Source organism: Coenobita brevimanus, chromosome 76, assembly GCF_032717465.1.
Source record: "Coenobita brevimanus isolate Jiangsu-jjx chromosome 76, ASM3271746v2, whole genome shotgun sequence".
Taxonomy (NCBI): domain Eukaryota; kingdom Metazoa; phylum Arthropoda; class Malacostraca; order Decapoda; family Coenobitidae; genus Coenobita; species Coenobita brevimanus.
In genome coordinates this window covers 15,126,873-15,146,954 of record NC_137029.1, presented here as the reverse complement: position 1 = coordinate 15,146,954, position 20,082 = coordinate 15,126,873, and the positions used below count along the sequence as shown (strand labels likewise).

The window sequence follows — 20,082 nt, the reverse complement described above, 5'->3', positions numbered from 1 at the left end:
GGAGAAAGTGTGAGAGAATGGGAGTATGGATGGGGTGTATGTGCAGGAGTAGGTGAGAATGAGAGGGCAAAGGAAGGAGTATGTATAGTTGTGAGTAAAAGATGGAAGAAGAGCATAAGACAGTATGAATCAGTTGGGTCAAGGATTGTGTGGGTAAAGTTGAAAGTTGGAATACAAATGTGGGCGATTGTGTGTGTCTATGCACCAACGCAAGATCGTGCTAGAAGAGTGAGAGAAGAGTTCTGGACAAATGTGGAAGAGTGCATGGAAAAGTTTGGAAGGAATAAGAGAGTATTTTTGATTGGTGATATGAATGGTAAAGTTGGGAATGTGAAGGTGGATGGAATAGTTGGTGAGTGGGGTGTGCCTGCTGAGATAGATGAGAATGGGAGTGCGTTAGTGGACATTTGTGCTGGGAGGGGGTTGGTGATAGCCAATACCCTCTTCAGGCATAAAATGATCCACAGGTATACATGGCAAGTGATGAGAAGGGTGGGTGGTGAACTGAATGAAAGGAAGGCAATGATTGATTATGTGTGTGTGGATGAAAGGATGCGAAGATGTGTAAAGGATGCAAGAGTGTATAGAGGTTGGGGGAGTGGACTTTCTGACCACTACTTGGTGGTGGCCAGAATTAGAATGCAAGTAAGATGGAGGAATAGAAGAAGGGAAAGACGAGAGGAAGGAGTAGTTGCAAGGAGAGTGGAAAGGTTACAAGAGGATGAGAAAAAGGCAGAATATAAGAGAGAAGTGGAGGAACGATTGGGCATATATGAATTGGAGCAGATGGGAGACGTGGAAGGTGTGTGTAAGATATTTACAGAGGAAATATGTGCAGCATGTGATGTGGTGTGTAGAAGGAAGAGAAGACGGAGGGGGTGCAAGGAACAGCGTGGTGGACTGAAGAGGTGAAACAGGCTGTGGCAAAAAAGAAGAAAGCATACAATGAATGGATGAGAAATAGGGGCACGGAAGAAGTTGAGAGGCGGAAGAGAGAGTTATATGTGGAAAGAAAGAGAGAGGTGAAAAGATTAGTAAGAGAGAGTAAGAAGAGAGTGGATGAGGAATTTGGAAGGAATTTGAGTGTAAAGTGGAGGGACTGTAAGAAAATGTTCTGGAGAAAAGTGAAAAGAGTAAGACAGGGTGGAAGCGAAGTTAGCAGGGGAGTGAAAGATAAAATGGTAGATTTTTTTTTTTTTTTTTTTTTTTTTTTTATGTGACCGACTCTGGGCATAGGCTTCACAGCCTGCTTTCAAGGCCCAGTAGTCCTCCTACGTACCGCACACCTCTACATGTCACCACTTCGGAGATTACTAGTGGAGAAGGGAGAAAAAGTAAGCAAATGGAGAGAACACTTTAAGGAATTGTTGAACGTAGAGGATGGAAGTAATGCGAGTATAAGTGGCTGGGGAATGGCTGGGAGAAGGAGGGAGGTGAGAAGACAGGAAAAAATCAGTAGGATAGAAGTTGTGGAAGCAATGAAGAAAGTTAAATTGGGGAAAGCCCCAGGAATTGATGGAGTGTGTGGTGAAATGCTGAAGCATTGGGGAGAGATAGTAGTAGAATGGATGTGGAAGATGTGCAGATTGGCCTGGGAGGAAGGTAGAGTCCCGGAGGATTGGAAGTCAGGTATAATTATTCCCTTGTACAAAGGAAAAGGGGAAAAAGAAGTGTGTGGTAATCATAGGGGCATTTGTCTTCTTAGTATAATAGGAAAAGTGTATGGTAGGATACTTATAGACAGAGTTAGAGAAAGAACAGAGAAATTAGTTGGAGAAGAACAGGGAGGCTTTAGGAAGGGAAGAGGTTGTGTAGATCAGATATTCATTCTTAAATCTTTAGTGGAAAGGTTTCTAGAGAAGGGAAAGAAGTTGTATGCGGCTTTCATGGATTTGGAGAAAGCATATGACAGGGTGGATAGACAAGGATTGTGGAAAGTGTTAAGAATATATGGAGTAGATGGGAAGTTGTTGAATGCTGTGAAGAGTATGGACGATGGTGCGAAGGCTGCAGTGCGTGTGGATGGTGAACTAAGTGAATTTTTCTCTTTTAAAGTTGGTTTGAAACAGGAATGTGTCATGTCTCCATGGTTGTTCAATCTGTACATGGATGGGGTAATAAAAGAGGTACAAGGTAGGGTAGTGGATGTTGGAGTGGCCCTGGTGAGAGAGGACAGTGTTTGGAAACTCCCTGTACTGTTGTTTGCAGATGATACTGTGTTGTTGAGTGAAGACGAAGGGGAGCTGCAGGGCTTGGTGGATGAGTTTGAGAGAGTGTGTAAGAAATGGAATCTAAAGGTGAATGTAGGGATGAGTAAAGTGATGGTCTTTGAGAGAGGTGAAGTTAGTGAATGTACAGCGAGGTTGGATGGTGAGGAATTGGAAAATGTGAGTACGTTTAAGTACTTGGGTAGTGTGATGAGTAAGGATGGAGGTTTGGAGGGTGAAGTGCTTGAAAGGGTACAGCAGGGAAGAAAGGTTGCTGGTTCTTTGAAAGCAGTGATAAGAAACAGGGAAGTGAGCATGGAAGTGAAAAAGTTACTACATGACAGTATTGTGATACCAACTCTAACATACGGAAGTGAAGCTTGGACATTGTTGGAAGGACACAAGTCAAGAGTGAGAGCAGTGGAGATGAGTTATTTAAGAGGAGCCTGTGGAGTCACGTGGAGAGACAGTCTGACGAATGAGGATATAAAGGAGCGTTGTGGTGTGGATGTGGATGTGATAGGAAGCGTTATGAGGAACACACTGAGGTGGTTTGGCCATGTGGAGAGGATGGAGGGTGAAGACTGACGAAGAGAGTGTATGTGAGTGAAGTGGAGGGGGGAAGAGGGAGGGGGAGGCCGAGGATGAGATGGAGGGATGGGGTGGAGAGGTATATGAGAGAGGGGTGTGTGAGTTGGGAGCAGGGCAGTGAAATGGCGGGGGACAGGGCGACTTGGAGGCGATTTGTTTGTGGCCACCCCAAACGGGATTGAGGCGTCTGGCAATAGATAGATAGATAGATTTATGCTTTTCCATTGTAAAAAAAACCTACTCACAAAAAAACTTTCAAAAAAAAATAAGGCACTGATTTCATCATGAAACAAACTTTCTGCTTCCATTATTCATGTAAATAGACACAGCGGTGCTGCGAGATGCCACACTGAATTTTCTCCTCCCTCCTTCCTCCACCTCCTCCCTTCTGCACTCCACTATATTTCCACTATAACAGAATTTATTTCCTGTGATTTTTACTTTTTCATTATAACAAACATACACACACGAAAACTTTCAATAAAAATTAAGACACTGATTTCATCGTGAAACAAACTTTCTGCCTCCATTACTAATGTAAATAGACAGCGGTGGTGGAAGACGCCGCACCACTCTCCCTCCTCCCTCTCTCCTCCACCTCCTCCCTTTCTCCACTCCCTACCTCCTCTTCCATCTCCTCATCCGTGCCAATATCCCCCTCTCCAGGATCATCACTACCCTCTGAACAATTTGCATCATCGGAAATAGCAGATGAACGTATGGGGGGAAACGATGGGCGCACAGTGGAGGACTCACGTTATCCACCCTCCTCATGCGATGCATAAATAATGAAACTGAACATGGTGGTTGCTTTCCTCAGAGGAAATGTCACTTTTTCCACTCGCAGTTGTAATAATGTCACATCTAGTTCTCTCTCTATCACATTATCACTAAGGCCTTTTCTTTTCTGGCCTTTGGACTTCATTGGTGTTGAAGCTGGTGGCTGTGGGTGCTCAGCCGAGGATCCGGACACAGGGAAAACTTTTTGCGTAGGTCTATCCATTACGGACGTATGCAGGTAACTGGAGCATGACTCGGATGCATGCAGGAGGGTTGCCAGTAGCTGTGTATGGAGAAAATAACCCATGGAATATTCAAACAATGCCGCAAAACACTAGAACATGTATACGTGTCACCTGGACGTCCCTAGGTCATCATGTATACGTGTCACCCGGACACGATGGGTTAAATATGCACCTGACATACCTCTTCTTTAGGTGGTGTGGAAAAGCAAGAAGTGTAAGTTAATCATCTATAGTGCCTGTGGAAGGATCACCTGCTGTAGTCTAACAGAGTGGTTGCAAAACCTGAGATCATGTCATTACTAAGAATTTGCTGACCACAGTAGGAATCATAGGAGACCTTTTCCTCTCAGGACCCTAGTGTGGCAATATGCAGTTAGTATATATATATATAAACACTGAGATTAGGGATTGTGCTGTGTGACTGTAAATAAATTATTTGTCTAGGACTGTTGCTTACAGGGATCAGTTGTGTTTATTATTGTTACTGTACAGTATGTCACATTTCATCTGCCTGTAATATTGCTCTCTGGTTCTTGATGCTTACATAATCCTTGAAATTTACATTATGTCACACATCCTCTTTTAGCTGACATACGTTGCCATCACCTGTGACTCCTCAACACCTTATGTTACCAACAGGTGATGAGAATGTCTGCATGAGTGGGGACTGTGTAATACTGGCAGGGTCAGTGCTGAGTAGTATGGACCAGTCAGTTGATCCCTGCCAAGATTTCTACAGCTATGCATGTGGTGGGTGGATGGCTCGCAACCCAATACCTGAAGGAAAATCTGTTTGGGGCACACTCAGCAAGCTGGCCTATGACAACCAAATGATCATGCGCAATGTTCTAGGTGGGTCCAAATGTATGGGGTAGACTGAAGTAGAGTGATCTTGCATATTGGAGCCTACTAATTGGATGACTGTTGAAGTATTGTTTTTTTTCCTTTTTGTTGAAAATTGGCTCCAATTTATTGTTGTTCATGCCTTTTCTTGTACTGTAATCTCTTTGCATGTCAGTCAGTGGCTCCCCCCTGCCTCTCTCTCTCTCTCTCTCTCTCTCTTTGTTTCTCTTTCTCTCTCTCTCTCTCTCTCTCTCTCTCTCTCTCTTTGTTTCTCTTTCTCTCTCTCTCTCTCTCTCTCTCTCTCTCTCTCTCTTTCTGTGTGTGTGTGTGTGTGTGTGTGTGTGTCTGTGTGTGTATTTATGTAGTTGTGATATACAGGAAATGAGCTACACTTGTGGGGTCCCATCTTCATTTCTCAGTAAGTCAAATTTTGCTTTGAACTCATCTAAGTTTTTAGACTGGACGATCTCATTGTCCAGGCTATTCCACAGGTCTTTGCATCTATATGGAATACTGTATTTCTTGATATCCTTTAACCCATTCACTGCATCAGTGTTTGTTTACATGTACATCCTGTGTGTGGCAGTTTTCAAATATTTAGAAAAAATATTAAGAAAGAAATAATATTGTCAAAAGATAGAGAAAAAAATCCTGAGTTCAGTGATATATAACACAATATAGCAAACAAAAAAATTTCCTCTGATATAGGTCCGTGAAGTACTGTAATAAATATTCCCTGTGTGGTGGTTCTTACCTTACCTAATTGTTCCTCCTTAATTGTATCTTTACAGGAATGAGTCAAGCTCGTACTGTCCCGTGTCTTAAACCATATTTATCGTACATATCCTTAAATTTGTGATTTGTTTTGGCACACACTATTTCATTCAGTAGTGCATTCCATTGATCAATTGCTCTGTTTGGGAAACTGAATTTCCTTACTTCTTTATCACCTCTCTTCTTATGCAGTTTTTTGCAGTGTCCTCTTGCTGATGCTTCTCCATATGTTAAGTAATCATTTATGTCTATTTTCTCCTTCCCTGATATGCACTTATATAGCATTATCATGTCACCTCTTTTCCTTCGCTCCTGTAGTGTTGGTAGATTCAGTTTATTTAGTCTTTCTTCGTAACTTAGGTCTCTTAAGCTTGGTATCCATCTTGTAGCGGCCCTTTGAACTTTTTCAATCTTGTCTATGTGCCTTTTGAGATGAGGACTCCAGACTACTGATGCATATTCCAGGGTTGGTCTAATGAATGATGTTATTATCCTTCTTAACATGTCTTCATTTATGTATGTGAATGCTATTCTCATATTTGCAAGCAGTGTATACATGTTCCGTACCTTCTCGCTGATGTGGTCAGCCGGAGATAGTCTGTTATTGATGACCAAACCTTGGTCTTTCTCTCTTTCTGATGTGTATAGGGTTTTATTTCCTAACTTATAATCCCAATCAGGTCTTTTTCCACTTTTACCAAACTTGATTACATGACACTTGTCCACATTGAATTCCATTTGCCATGTACTACTCCATTCATGAAGTTTATTTGATTCTTCTTGTAGCTCTTTACAAGAGTCTGTGTTAGTAATTCTCCTTTGTATTTTTGCATCATCTGCAAACATATTCAGATAGCTCTCATTTCCAGTGTTACTGTTTATATCATTTATATACACTAAAAACATGATTGGTGCCAGCACCGAACCCTGTGGTACTCCACTAGTCACTTCTTTCCATGATGAGTAGTTTCCTCTTAGTACTGTTCTCATTTCTCTTTTTATGAGAAAGTCTTCCATCCAACAAAACAGTTTGCCTCGAATTCCTCCTTGATGGTACAGTTTCCATAAAAGTCTTTGGTGTGGTATTGTGTCAAAAGCTTTCTTGAAATCTAAATAGATACTGTCCACCCATCCTTCCCTTTCCTGTATTGTGTTTGTTACTCTGTCATAGTAGCTCAACAGATGAGTAACACATGATTTTCCTTTTCTGAAACCAAACTGTCTTTCTGTTATCATACTGTGTTCTTCTAGATGATTTACCCAAGCTTTTCTTATAAGCTTTTCTAATACCTTGCTTACAACACTGGTCAGTGATACTGGTCGGTAGTTGAGTGGATTTTGTCTATTTCCTTTCTTGAATAAGGGGACAATATTTTGCTTTTTTCCAAATATCAGGTAGTTTACCTTGACTCAGGGATTTCTTGAAAATTAAAGATAATGGTTTACTTAACTCCTTTGCACATTCTTGTGGTACCCAACATGAAATTTCATCAGGACCACTTGCTTTTCCTCTTGTCTAATCTACTTAACTCCTCCTGTATTACTTTTTCTGCTATTTGTATATCTGGTAGTATGTGTGGACATGCATGTTCCACATAGTCCCTCTCAAAATTTTTTTCTTCTGTAAAAACTAATTGGAAATTCTTATTTAGTGTTTCACAAATATCTTTCTCTTGTGTATAAGTGATTCCCTCGTCCGTAATTGATTGTATTATATCTTTTACTTTGGTTTTGCTTCTGATATAGCTGTAAAACAGCTTTGGTTGATCACTACTTTTATTTATTATATCCTCCTCAAACTGTTTTTGGGCTTCCCTCCTTATACTTGTATAATCGTTTCTTGCCTGTTTGTAATTATTATACGCCCTTTCACTATTATGTCTTCTGTATCTATTCCACAACAAATCTCTTCTTTCTTTTGATTTTTTACATTCTGTATTGAACCATTTCTGTATTTTCTTATCTGCTTCTTTGTGCTGTGGGATGTACTTCTGGACTCCTATTTCATAAAATTCACAGAATTTTTTATATACAGCATTTAAATCTTGTCCTCTAAGCTCATTTTCCCAATCAACTTCTAAGAAATACTTCTTTAGGTCTTGATAATTTCCCTTTTTATAGTTTAAGCTCATTTTGTAACTGTCAGTGCTGTTTACTATGTCATATGCTATCCTGAAGTTATAATTTAGTACTGCATGATCACTTTTGCTGAGTGGAGGGTGATATATTAAACTGTCAATATCATTTTCTTGCCTAGTAAATATTAGATCTAGCACTGAAGGTACATCAAGTCCTCTTTTTCTGGTGGTTTCCCTCACATGTTGCGTTAGGAAGAACTCTTGTACGAGATCCAGGAGCTTTTGGTCCCAACAGCTTTCTTGGCTAAATATATCTAGAGTATTCCAATTTATATTTGTATTGAAATCCCCAGTTAGTATAATTCTTTCTGATTTCTCTTCCATTTTATGTAGTAATGATCTTAAACTCTGAATTGTACTCTCTGCCAGGTCCTCATATTCATCTCTTTCCCATGTGTTTGATCTGGGTGGCATGTACAAATTGGCTACAATTACTTTACCTTCAGATGTGTTGATCTCTACTACAATCGGTTCTACTTGTGATGGTATATCTAGTTTTATTTCCTTGACTTTTAGATTTTTCTTAGTTAATATTATAATTCGTCCTCCTTTTTTTAAATTTCTTTCTCTTCTCCATATATTGTATTCCTCTAAGTTTGGTATGTCATTGGATATCCTTGGTGTTAATTTTGTTTCAGTTAAGCATATTATTTGTGGTTCATTTTCTCTGACATAATCATTCATCTCTAGTAATTTAGATACCATTCCATCCACATTTGAGTACATCAACTTTATCATCTTGTTTATATACTTGTCATGACATGGTTCTACTACCTTCCTTCTTTTTATTCCATCCTGTTTGTGTACCACTTTCGTACCTGCAATCCTATTACTTTGTAAAAAAATTTCTTCTGCTCCTCTTCTGATCTTCCCTCATTTTTTGTTTTTGCTTCCTTCCTTTTCTCTTTCAGTAATTCCAGTTCCTCTTGTATTAGGCATCTTTTTATCCATACATTTTTGAATGCCTCTTTTTCCATAAGATTCTTTGCATTTTTTAGTATCTCTTCCACAGTGTTTACACTCTGGAAAGTCACCTTTAGAGGTCTTGTCTTGCTTTTCTCGTATTTCCCTAACCTTTTGTGTTCCTCTATGTCTTTACTACAGATTTCCTCTGCTACTTCCTTCAGTAAGCTCATTACATTTGCCATCTCCTATTTGTCTCTTGTGATCTTGTTTTTTACTTCTTCCTCTTCTACACCAGTGATTATTATAGATTTGTTTATATCTACTGAATCTCTGACTAACTTTGGATTGTTTTGGATTATTCTTTTCACCTCCTTTTTAATGCATTTTTCCTCCACCCTTGTTTCTAAGTCTTTCTTTACTTTCACCATTTCGGCATACGTGGTTTCCACATCATTTTTATAGCTTTGCACAGCTTCATTCACCTGTGTTATCTTCTCCTCAGTATCACTGCTCTGGTTTATAAGACTGCTTACTTGCCTAATTGCCTCTGTGTCATTTTTGAACTCTTCCATAACACTCTCGTGATTGACTACTGTACTTGCCATTTCACTCATTTTCTTCCTAAGTTTACTCAGTTCCACTGTTAGTTCACTGATGATTGTGTCTTTCTTATTGGCCTCCCTTCCTAGTTTTTCTATTTCTTCCTTTTGCAAGTACATCTGCTTCTTTATTTCATCAATTTCATTTTTGAAAGCCATTTCTAGTTTGTTTACACGTTCAGCCAGTCTATTGTGAGTCTCCACTTCAACCAGTTCTTGGTAGAAATCATCATTTTGCTTTTTACCTTTATCCCTTTTCTTTTCCAAATTTGTTTTACTAAAGTATGTATCCATTTTGCAATACTAAAAGTGCAAGGTATGTACTTACAATCCCCGTGTTGTTGTAGTCTAAACAAACCTCAGATGTGTTATGCTTGCACTGTGTTGTCAGTGTCAATCTTGTGATCAGATAAGGTGTAAATCAGCATCTGAACAGTCATTGTCATCATCTAACAACATATCACTGTCATTACTACACTCATACAGAGATTTCATCCAATATTTGCTTGGGCTGCTGCTAGCGGCAGCATGGAGATTTCGTACCTTTACATTCGGCATTTTGTATGTAACTGAGCTGAGCTTTGCACCTCTTAAAAATGCATAATCTATGTATGGCAATATTCTTTAAGGTGCCATGAATTGCTAGCTGATTTATTTCATGCCATTTCTGACGGCGGAATTTTTGAAAGCAGGAAATCATATATGATACAGCTGCAGTCAGAGCCATTTGGACTCAGATATCATATATGATGCAGCTGCAGTCAGAGCCATTTGGACTCAGATATCATATATGATACAGCCGCAGTCAGTGGATTAAGCAACTTGGCATTTTTAGTCTCATTCCATGTCTTCTTGTTACTCTCCCATTCCATACAAACAGATCTTCTCTGTCAATTTTTTCTCTCCCATTGTGGCCCTGAACACCACAATCATGTCTCCCCTGTCTCTTCTTTCTTTTAAGGCAGGCAGGTCTAGCTTGTCCAGCCTTTCCCTGTACAATAAATCTGCCAGCCTAGGAACCAACTTGGTTGCTGTTTTTTTTATTCTTTTGATTCTTTTTGTGTGGGGACCATATTACCGCCGCATATTCCAACCTGGGACGGTTCATGGCCACTATCAATTTTTTCATCATATCCTCATCCATGTAATGAAATGCTACTCTTATGTTAGTCAAGAGGTTATATGTCTCTCTGTCTTGTTAATGTGTTTTTTGGATGACAGATTATCCTGGACCAGCACTCCCAAGCCCCTCTCTTCTCTCACTTTTGTGATTGGTTCATTACCCATCAAATAATTCAGTGATGGCCTCTTGGTACTTCTACCCATTTCCAACATTTTACATTTTTTTGCATTGAATTTCATTTCCCTCATCCTGCTTCAGTCATGAATCCTATCCAGGTCCTCCAGTAGCATTTTTCAGTCTTACTTTCCTTATGATCTTTGCTTCGTCAGCAAACAGACTTCCATAACTGTTCATTCCATGTACCAAATTGTTTACGTAAATGAGGAGCATTACTGGTGCTAGCACTGAGCCCTGTGGGACTCCTCATGTTACTTCACTCCATCCAGATATCCTGTCTTTTATTACCGTTCTCATTTGCCTATCTGTTAAGAAGTCTTTCATCCACTCCAAGAGGTTCCCCTCTAATCCTCCTGTGTGTGTGTGTGTTCCAATTTCCACATTAGTTGCTTGTGGGGTACCTTATCAAAGGCTTCCTCCAGATCTGAATACACACAATCCACCCAACTATCTCTCTCTTGTAGCTTGTCAATCGCCCTTGAGTAGAAGCTCAACAAGTTGGAAACACATGACTTTCCACTTCTTAATCCTGACTGACTTTCTGCCGAAATGTCCATCTCCTCCAGATATTTTATCCATCTGTCTTTCAGGATTCTCTTGCACAATTTTGCCGCCAAGCTGGTCAGGAACACTGGTTTATAATTCGGGGTTTTTTCCTTGGTCCCTCCCTTATAAATTGGTACCAAATTTGCTCTCTTCCATTCCCAAGGCACTTTCTGTTCTTCTAAAGAACACACAATTAAACTGTGAATTTTATCTGCCAGTTGTTCTCTGCATTCCTTTGGTATCCAGTCAGAGATTCTGTTTGGTCCTGGGTTCTTCCTCACATCCTGAGTTCCCAGTAATTTGTACACTTCTTGCACTTCAACTTTTACATCTTTTAACACTACTGTGCATTTCTAGTCACTCCCTTCTCCTCCACAAAATCACTTTCTCTAGTGAAGACTGATTGGACGCATTTGTTCATTATTTCAGCTTCCGTAACTGCATCTTTATGGACATTTCCTTGTACTTTCAGCTTACTGATGTCTTCCTTTTGTTTCAGTTTACCATTAATAAACCTGTAAAACAGTTTAGGTTCCTCCTTACATTTGTCAATTATACCTTTTTCAAAGTTTCTTTCTTCCTCTTTACATGTTCTTGTATATTTATTTGAAGTTCCTTTACATTCTTCTTTTGTTCTATCATTACCTCTATTTCTCCATTTGTTCCAAGCCTTATCCCTTTCTGTTTTTGTTATCATACACCTTTTGTTGAACCAGTCATTTCTCCAACTTTCTTTCCCACTAACTTTTGGCACATGCCTTTCCACACCCATATTATAGAAGTCTAGAAAGATATCACACTTCTGCATCTCTCTTGTTTCCCTGGATTCTCGCTACTCCGCTTCTTTGAAAAATTTTCTCAGTCCTGTAACGTTTGCTTTCCCAGAGTTGTATCCTTCATGCCTGTATAGCTCATCTCTTTTCTCCTTGTTTTCTTCTGTCATTTGGAACTCTACATGATCACTTTTTCCTATAAGACCCAGATATTTCAGAGATTCACTTGCATCAGGTTCTTCCGTTAGAATCAAATCTAGTCTTGTTGGTGTGCTATCACCTCTAAATTATGTCTTTTCTTTGACCCAGTGGGCCATTACATTATCCATTGCTAAGTTTAACAGTTTACTGTCCCACGAACCTTCATAACATCCATAGTCCCACTCCTCCCATTTTACCTCTTTACAATTAAAGCACCCATCAGGATTATGTTGTTGCTTTTCTCTTTCACTTTCTGTAGGTATATAGTCATGTCTGACAACATCTCCTGATATTCCTCCTCATTCCATGCCCTTGTCTTGGAGGGGACATATGCTACTGTGATTTCTCTCTTGCCTTTCCCTCTGGTTTCTGGTATCATGTTTATCACTTTGGCCCTACCCTCTCCCAGTTCCACATTATCCACATTTATGTTGTTCTTCACTGCCGCTGTCTCTTCTCCATAGTTTGTATTACCATCTCCCTTTTGGATTTCAGTATTCTCTCTTAGCTTGGTCTCTACAAGGCATATAATGTCTGGCTCATTTGCCCTCAAGAAATCATCAATTTTCAGCCTTGCTGAGATGAGACCACCTACATTAGTGTACGCCACTTTCAATCTTTTTTCATTGTTTTTTTTATTATATCCTTCTCTCTCCCTGTCATTTTCGGTACCACTTCCTCAATTTCTGTTTCATAACTCTCCATTAGAACTGTGTCTTCTGTACCTCCATTCTCTGGTCGCTTTTTTCTTTAGCTTCCTTAACAAGTTCCTTTGTTTTATCTCTCTCTTCCTTATTTGCATCTCTTCTTATGCAGGTATTTTTTAATCCCTCCTTATCTGCTAATTTCCAAGTCTTGTTGATTATTTCATTTACTGTGACCTGAGATTGAAATTTTACTATAAGTGGCCTTGCACCTCCCTCCACATATTTTCCCAGCCTAAACACTTCTTCGATCTCTTGGGCTTCGTCACTTCCTCCTTAACTATTGATATTATTTCCTTCTCTCTTCTCAGTTCTTCCCTTTCTCTTTCTGACCTCACTGTCATAGGTTTTTCTGTCAAACCTGAGATAACTATGCATTTTTCTTGTCAGCTGCATCTCTGACAAGTAAAGTAATTCTTTATTCTTTAGTACCCTAACCACTTCTTTCTCTACGTTTTTTTTATTTTCTTTCTTCTCTTGTTCTGTAATCTCTTGTAGATTCATTTTCCCTTCTTCCTGAATTTTCTTCCACCCCTTATTCTCATTGCTGATTTCCTTAATTTGATCATCATGCATCTTTGTTTTTGATTAATACTTATCAAGTTCCGCTTCTGGGGTACATGGTGTCAGGGAATGGATGGATGGATGGAAGTTTGCTTTCCATCTAATCCCTTTCTTCCTCCAATCTGTTATTTTCCTTTTTTTTAGCTGTTCTGTTTCATTGAGACTGAATCATTACTCACTTTTAATTTTGGTATTTCTCTCTCTTGCCCAGCACTAGGCGAACAGATGCTCTGCACCTCGCCTTTCAATTCCTTAGTCTCTTTCTCTTGTTGTAGTGTTTATTCCTGGAACTCTCTGATTTCTGACCATACCTTTTTAATTCCTGGGCATTCCTCCCAGCCATTTTCTCTACACCTGCTACTCTTGTTTGATTCAATTTAAAACTCTCTCTATTCCGGTCTTCACTGGAGAATCCCGCAAGTGCACCTGCACTGGATGTAAACAAAGGACTCTCTCCTTCCGTCATTACACACCCGTATGAAAATTTTAAATTTATACTGTGTCTTGTCCATTTATTTGACCGAATCCTCCGTTTTTTCACTAATATCAGGTGGGACCACCACCTATGCATTCAGTTCACATACTGCAATTGTGTGTGTGTGTGGTATTTCCTAATTGTTCTTACCTAATTGTATCTTTACAGCAATGAGTCAAGCTCGTACTGTCCCGTGTATTAAACCATTTTTTTATCATACATATCCTTGAATTTATGAATAGTTTTGGCACACACTACTTCATTTGGTAGTGCATTCCACTGATCAATTGCCCTATTTGGGAAACTGAATTTCTTTACATCATTATCACCTTTCTTTTTATGCAGTTTTTTGTAATGTCCTCTTGCTGATGCTTCCCCATATGATATATATTCATTTATGTCTGTATTCTCTTTCCCTGAGATGCATTTATATAGCTTAATCATGTCTCCCCTTTTCCTTCTCTCCTGCAGCATTAGTAGATTCAGTCTTTCTGGTCTTTCTCCATACTGTAGATCCCTTAAGCTTGGTACCCATCTTGTGGCTCCCCTTTGTACTTTTTCAATCTTATCTATGTGTTTTTTGAGATGAGGGTTCCACACTACTATGCATACTCCAGGGTTGGTCTGATGAATGATGTTATTATCTTGCTCAGCATATCTTCATTTATATATATGAGTGCTATTCTCAAATTAGCAAGCAACATATACGTGTTACGTACCTTCTCACTGATGTGATCATCTGGAGATAGTCTGTTATTGATAATTACTCCTAGGTCCTTCTCCCTTTCTGATATGTGTAGGGTTGATCTTCCTAACTTAAAATCCCAATCTGGTCTTCTCTCACTTTTACCAAAATTAATTACATGACACTTATCCACAGTAAATTCCATTTGCCATTGATTACTCCATTCATGAAGCTTGTCCAATTCTTCTTGCAGCTCTTTGCAAGAATCTGTGTTAGTAATTTTCCTTTGAATTTTTGCATAATCCACAAACATATTTAGATAGCTTTCATTTCCAGTGTTACTGTCTATGTCATTTATATATATTCTAAAAACATACAGTAAAAGCTTGATTAACTGGCATCCGATACATCGGCACATCCGTATACAGTGCCCGGAACGCAAATTCAGTCTGGCATTGGGTCGAAAATATTCCAGATATCAAAAATATTCCACTGTCTGAATCCTCATCACATGATCCTGATGGTTCCCCTATGATTCTTGATTAGTTCTTTACAGTACAGGATAAAGTAGTGTATGCAGCTAAGTTTTCAAAAAAAATTTGGCCCGTAATTTAATCCTTTCTTACATGGGGGCCTAGTGAAGAATCCAACCGCTCACGCTCTTTCGAAACAGGTCCAAGTGAAATCCAACCGCACACACTCTTTTGACTCAAGATTTGTCCAAGTGAAATCCAACCGCTCACACTCTTTCAGCATAGGTTGAGTCCAACCATATACTGTAATTTGCTGTATTTTTTTCACAACAGTTTGTTGTTTGATCTTCCTAAAAAAAAAAAAAAAAAAAAAAGAGGAATTACCATATTGTATCATTCACTTATTTGTTCAACGCTCAGTTACTTACAGACATATAAACATTTCGGCAATGATTATATAATATTGTAGAAAATTTATCTGCGATCCATTTTGTAAAAAAATGACACTTGTAGCTATGCTAGAAAATTTTTTATGGCATACGGAATAACAATAGTCGTTCATCACTCCTGGCCGCCCTGAGTGAATTGTTTCCTGTCATTTCACTCTTGCCCACCCAGACCTCACGCTCCCCACATTCCTCACTCAGTGATTTGTGTGGCATCAAAAAATGATTACAATCATTTCATTCCCCTGCCCTAATTTTTAGCTGTATTGTTATGAAACTGATACATGTGACAAATGAATAAATGATCTTCCTAATGAATGAAAAAAAAGTAAATAGAGGATATAAACACCATACTTTATTGTTCAGTAATGTATTCATTTACTCACTGACATATATACGGTACACACACACTGTTCCTCACAACAGTGTGTGTGTACCGTATATATGTCAGTGAGTAAATGAATACATTACTGAACGATAAAGTATGGTGTTTTATATCCTCTATTTACTTTTTTTTCATTCATTAGGAAGATCATTTATTCATTTGTCACATGTATCAGTTTCATAACAATACAACTAAAAATTAGGGCATGGGAATGAAATGATTGTAATCATTTTTCGATGCCGCACAAATCACTGAGTGAGGAATGTGGGGAGCGTGAGGTCTGGGTGGGCGAGAGTGAAATGACAGGAAACAATTCACTCAGAGCAGCCAGGAGTGATGAACGACTATTGTTATTTCGTATGCCATAAAAAATTTTGTAGCATAGCTACAAGTGTCATTTTTTTACGAAATGGATCGCAGATGAATGTTCTACGGTATTCTATAATCATTGCCAAAATGTTTGTATGTCTGTAAGTAAATGAGCATTGAACAAATAAGTGAATGATACAATATGGTAATTCCATTTTTTTTTTTTTTCATTCATTAGGAAAATCATTCATTGATTTATAACATGAACCAGTTTCAAAGCAATACAGTTATAATAAGGGCAGGGGAATGAAATGATTGAAATCAGTTTATGTTACTGCACGAATCACTGAGTGAGGAGTGTGGGGAGCATGAGGTCTGGGCTGGCAAGAGACTGTCACTCAGTACTTGAAATTGGTTGGACACAACTGGCGTCAAAAGAGTGCAAGAGGGATATGCTAAAGTTTTCTTTAAATAATTTTTGGTAATGTTTGCTGGTTTGTGTTCAGTCCTGTACAATTTCTCTTGCTGCCTTTTTTGTGTATTGTATCTTTCCTGTACTGTATCCAATACTGAATAATGTACTTTATGAAATAAAGTCCCATGTTTGGTACTGTTTCATTTGTTTGACCTCCCAGAAAATTTCTAAGAGTAACTTTCAGTTAACCAGAAAATTCCATATCTGGAATGGAAGAATCCCCATACATTCCAGTTACTCAAGCTTTTACTGTAATTGGTGCCAGCATTGAGCCCTGTGCCAGTCCGCTGGTCATTTCTCTCCATGATGAGTAATTTCCCCTTAATATTGTTCTCCTTTCCCTTTTTCTGAGAAAATCCTGCATCCAACGGCAGAGATTGCCTTGGATACCTCCTTGTCGGTGCAGTTTCCATAAAAGTCTTTGGTACTGTACTCTGTCAAATGCTTTCTTAAAATCTAAATAGATACTGTCCACCCATCCTTCTCTTTTCTGTAATGTTTCAGTAACCCTATCATAGTAGCTTAACAGATTAGTAACACATGATTTTCCCTTCCTAAAACTGAACTGCCTGTCTGTTATCATATTGTGTTCTTCTAGATGTTTTACCCAAACTTCCCTTATCAGCTTTTCTGGTATCTTACTAACAGCACTGGTCAGTGATACTGGTCAGTAGTTGAGTGGATCCTGTCTATTCCCTTTCTTGAATAGGGGAACAATGTTTGCCTTCTTCCAAATGTCGGGTAGTTTTCCTTGACCTAAGGGTTCCTTAAATATTAAATACAATGGTCTGCTTAGCTCTTCTGCACATTCATGTGGCACCCAACCTGAAATTCTGTCAGGACCATTTGCTTTTCCTTTGTCTAATTTACTTAACTCCTCCTGTTGTTCTTTTTCTGATATTTGTATATCTGGTAATACATGTAGGCATGCATATTTCATATTGTCTCTCAATTTTATTTTTTTTATTTATTTTTTTTTTTTGTAGAAACTGATTGAAAGTTTTTATTTAGTGCTTCACAAATATCTTTCTCTTGTGTATACATGATCCCCTCATCCATAATTGACTGTATTTTATCTTTAACTTTAGTTTTACTTTGGATGTAGCTGTAAAAAAGCTTATGTTGATCACTACTTTTATTTACAATGCCCTCCTCAAACTGTCTCTGAGCCTCCCTCCTTATCTTTGTTTAATCATTTCTTGCCTGTTTATAGTTGTTATATGCCTTGTCACTATTGTGTCTTCTGTATCTATTCCACAGCAAGTCTCTCTTTTTTTTTTTTTTTTTCACTGTATTAAACCATTTCTTTATCTTCATTTCTGTTGCTTTGTGCTGTGGAATGTAATTTTGGACTCCTGTTTCATAAAGATCACAGAATTTTCTATACATAATATTTAAATCCTGTCCTCTAAGTTCCTTTTCCCTATCTGTTTCTAAGAAGTACTTCTTCTTCAGATCATGATAATTGCCCTTTTTGTAATTTAGACTCTTTTTGTAACTCCCATTGCTGGTAATGTCATATGCAATCCAGAAGGCACAATTTAATACTACATGGTCGCTTTTGCCAAATGAGGGGTGATATATTATATTGTCAGTTTCATATTCTTGCCAGGTAAACATAATATCTAGTACTATGGATCATCAAGTCCTCTCTTTCTGGCGTTTTCCTTCACATGCTGTGTTAGGAAGAACTCTTGCACAAGATCTAAGAGCTTTTGATCCCAACTGCTTTCATGGCTTTTTACATCTAGAGTATTCCAATTTAGATTTGAATTGAAGTCTCTGGTTAAAACAATTCTTTCAGATTTCTCTCCCATTCCATATAATAATGTTCATAAACTCTGAATTGTACTTTCTGCCAGGTCTTCATATTCACCTCTTTCCCAGGTGTTTGTTTTAGGTGGCATGTATAAATTTGCCGCAAATCAAGTTCCCTTCATATGTGTTAATTTCCAATGCAATCACTTCTACTTATGAGGATTTTTCTTTGTTAAGATTATAGTTCCTCCTCCCTTTCTTAAATTTCTGTCTCTTCTCCGAATATTGTATTCCTCTAATTTTAGGGTATCGTTTGATATTTTTGGGCTGATTTTGTTTCAGTGTGTGTGTGTGTGTGTGTGTGTGTGTGTGTGTGTGTGTGTGTGTGTGTTTGTGTGTGTGTGTGTGTGTGTGTGTGTGTGTGTGTGTGTGTGTTTGTGTGTGTGTGTGAGAATTTACATAGTTGTAGCCTATTTACCTAGTTATGATGTACAGGAAATAAGCTATGCTTGTAGGGTCCCATCTCTATTTCTTGATAAGTCAGATTTTGCTTTGAACTCGTTTATGTTTTTAGACTGGACGATATCTTTGTCCAGCTGTTGGAGTGAGAACCAGGATGGAGATGGAGACAGTGAGGCCTGCTTGAGATTTATTCTAATAGGTACAGGCAAGGGTGAATCCCCTCTCTAGCACAGCTTGAGTCAGACTGTTCGCCAAGCCCCAAGTGTGGGCCGGTGGCGTGCACAGGAGCTCTACTTGGTGGGAAGAGCTCCTGAGCAAACACGAACTCAAACACCCCCTCTCCTTTGCAGAGAAGTCCCCACTTCCTGCAGTATTAATACAAAGCACATTGGTCAAGGAGGAGGGAGATCACTGCGATAACAAAACAATGGACAGATACTGACACTCATCATACCTTAAGACTAGGCATTGCATGACACAATGCTGGCAGAATTTACATGTTACATATATGCTGACTTAAGAATGGCATAATTGCTACAACAGTAAGGAATTCAGTTACATGCACTGGAGTAACCATTGCTTTAGTATCATGGTAGAACCGCAACAAGGTTGTACACATTACAAAACACCTTAACATGGCAGGGGGTACAAAACACTACAATGTCACGGCACATAGTTTTCTAGGTGTCTTGAGGTGCACCTAGGATGCCGTGGCCTCTCCAGGGGAGGAAGAGGCTGAGGGGCCTCCCCCCTGCGGTTGTCCTCCCACTGGGGACCACCCTCATTGTGCATGGTGGTTGTCTGTTCCCCTGTCTCCTCATATGGGTGTAGGTGGTGGTGATTCCTGAGGGAGGTTCGCCGACTGCCGTCCGACCTCATCAGGCATTTCCCTGGGGCTGGTGTGTCAACAATAACCCTTACACGGTCCCATCGCCTCATCTTCTGGTTCTGTAGGCGCACTTCCTGAACTGGTTTGAGAGGGGTGAAGTTGTGTGCCATCTGGTTACATCTCGTGGCCGCTGCATCCCCAGTATGGGCCATGGTCCGTTTCCTGCTTCTCAGCATCCCGGCCCACCGCCTGCTGATCCTGTAGTGTTCTTTGGCAGCAATTATGGAGTCTTCAGCTGATGCCCCATCAGCAGCTGGGCTAGGGAAGGATTGGTGTCATGTGTGGGGTGTTGAGGTACTGCAATATGGCCCTGGTAACTGCATCCGAGTCCAGGGAGCCTCCCAGGCCAGTGTTGTTCCTCAGAAGCTTCATGGCAGACTTGACTGTGACCTGCGCTCGGCCGTTGGACTGTGGGTAATGGACTGTCTTCTTCCATACTAAAATTGATCTGCCTCTTACAACATTGCCCTCACTCTCACTTTCTTGTGTAACCTATCTACAGTATGTATATTTTTTTTACTATAACCATACCATCTCATTGTATCCTTTTTTTA

At 39.3% G+C, this 20,082-nt stretch overlaps 1 protein-coding gene across 1 annotated transcript in view; it reads left to right on the top strand.

Annotated features, from left to right (window-relative positions):
- Nucleotides 1–20,082, top strand: part of Nep3 (M13 family metallopeptidase neprilysin 3) — a 659,418-nt gene that overhangs the window by 143,737 nt on the left and 495,599 nt on the right. Inside the window, exon 5 of the mRNA XM_080279018.1 lies at nt 4,471–4,675. Coding sequence (XP_080135144.1) covers nt 4,471–4,675 — 205 coding nt within the window. The remainder of the gene's footprint in view (nt 1–4,470; nt 4,676–20,082) is intronic.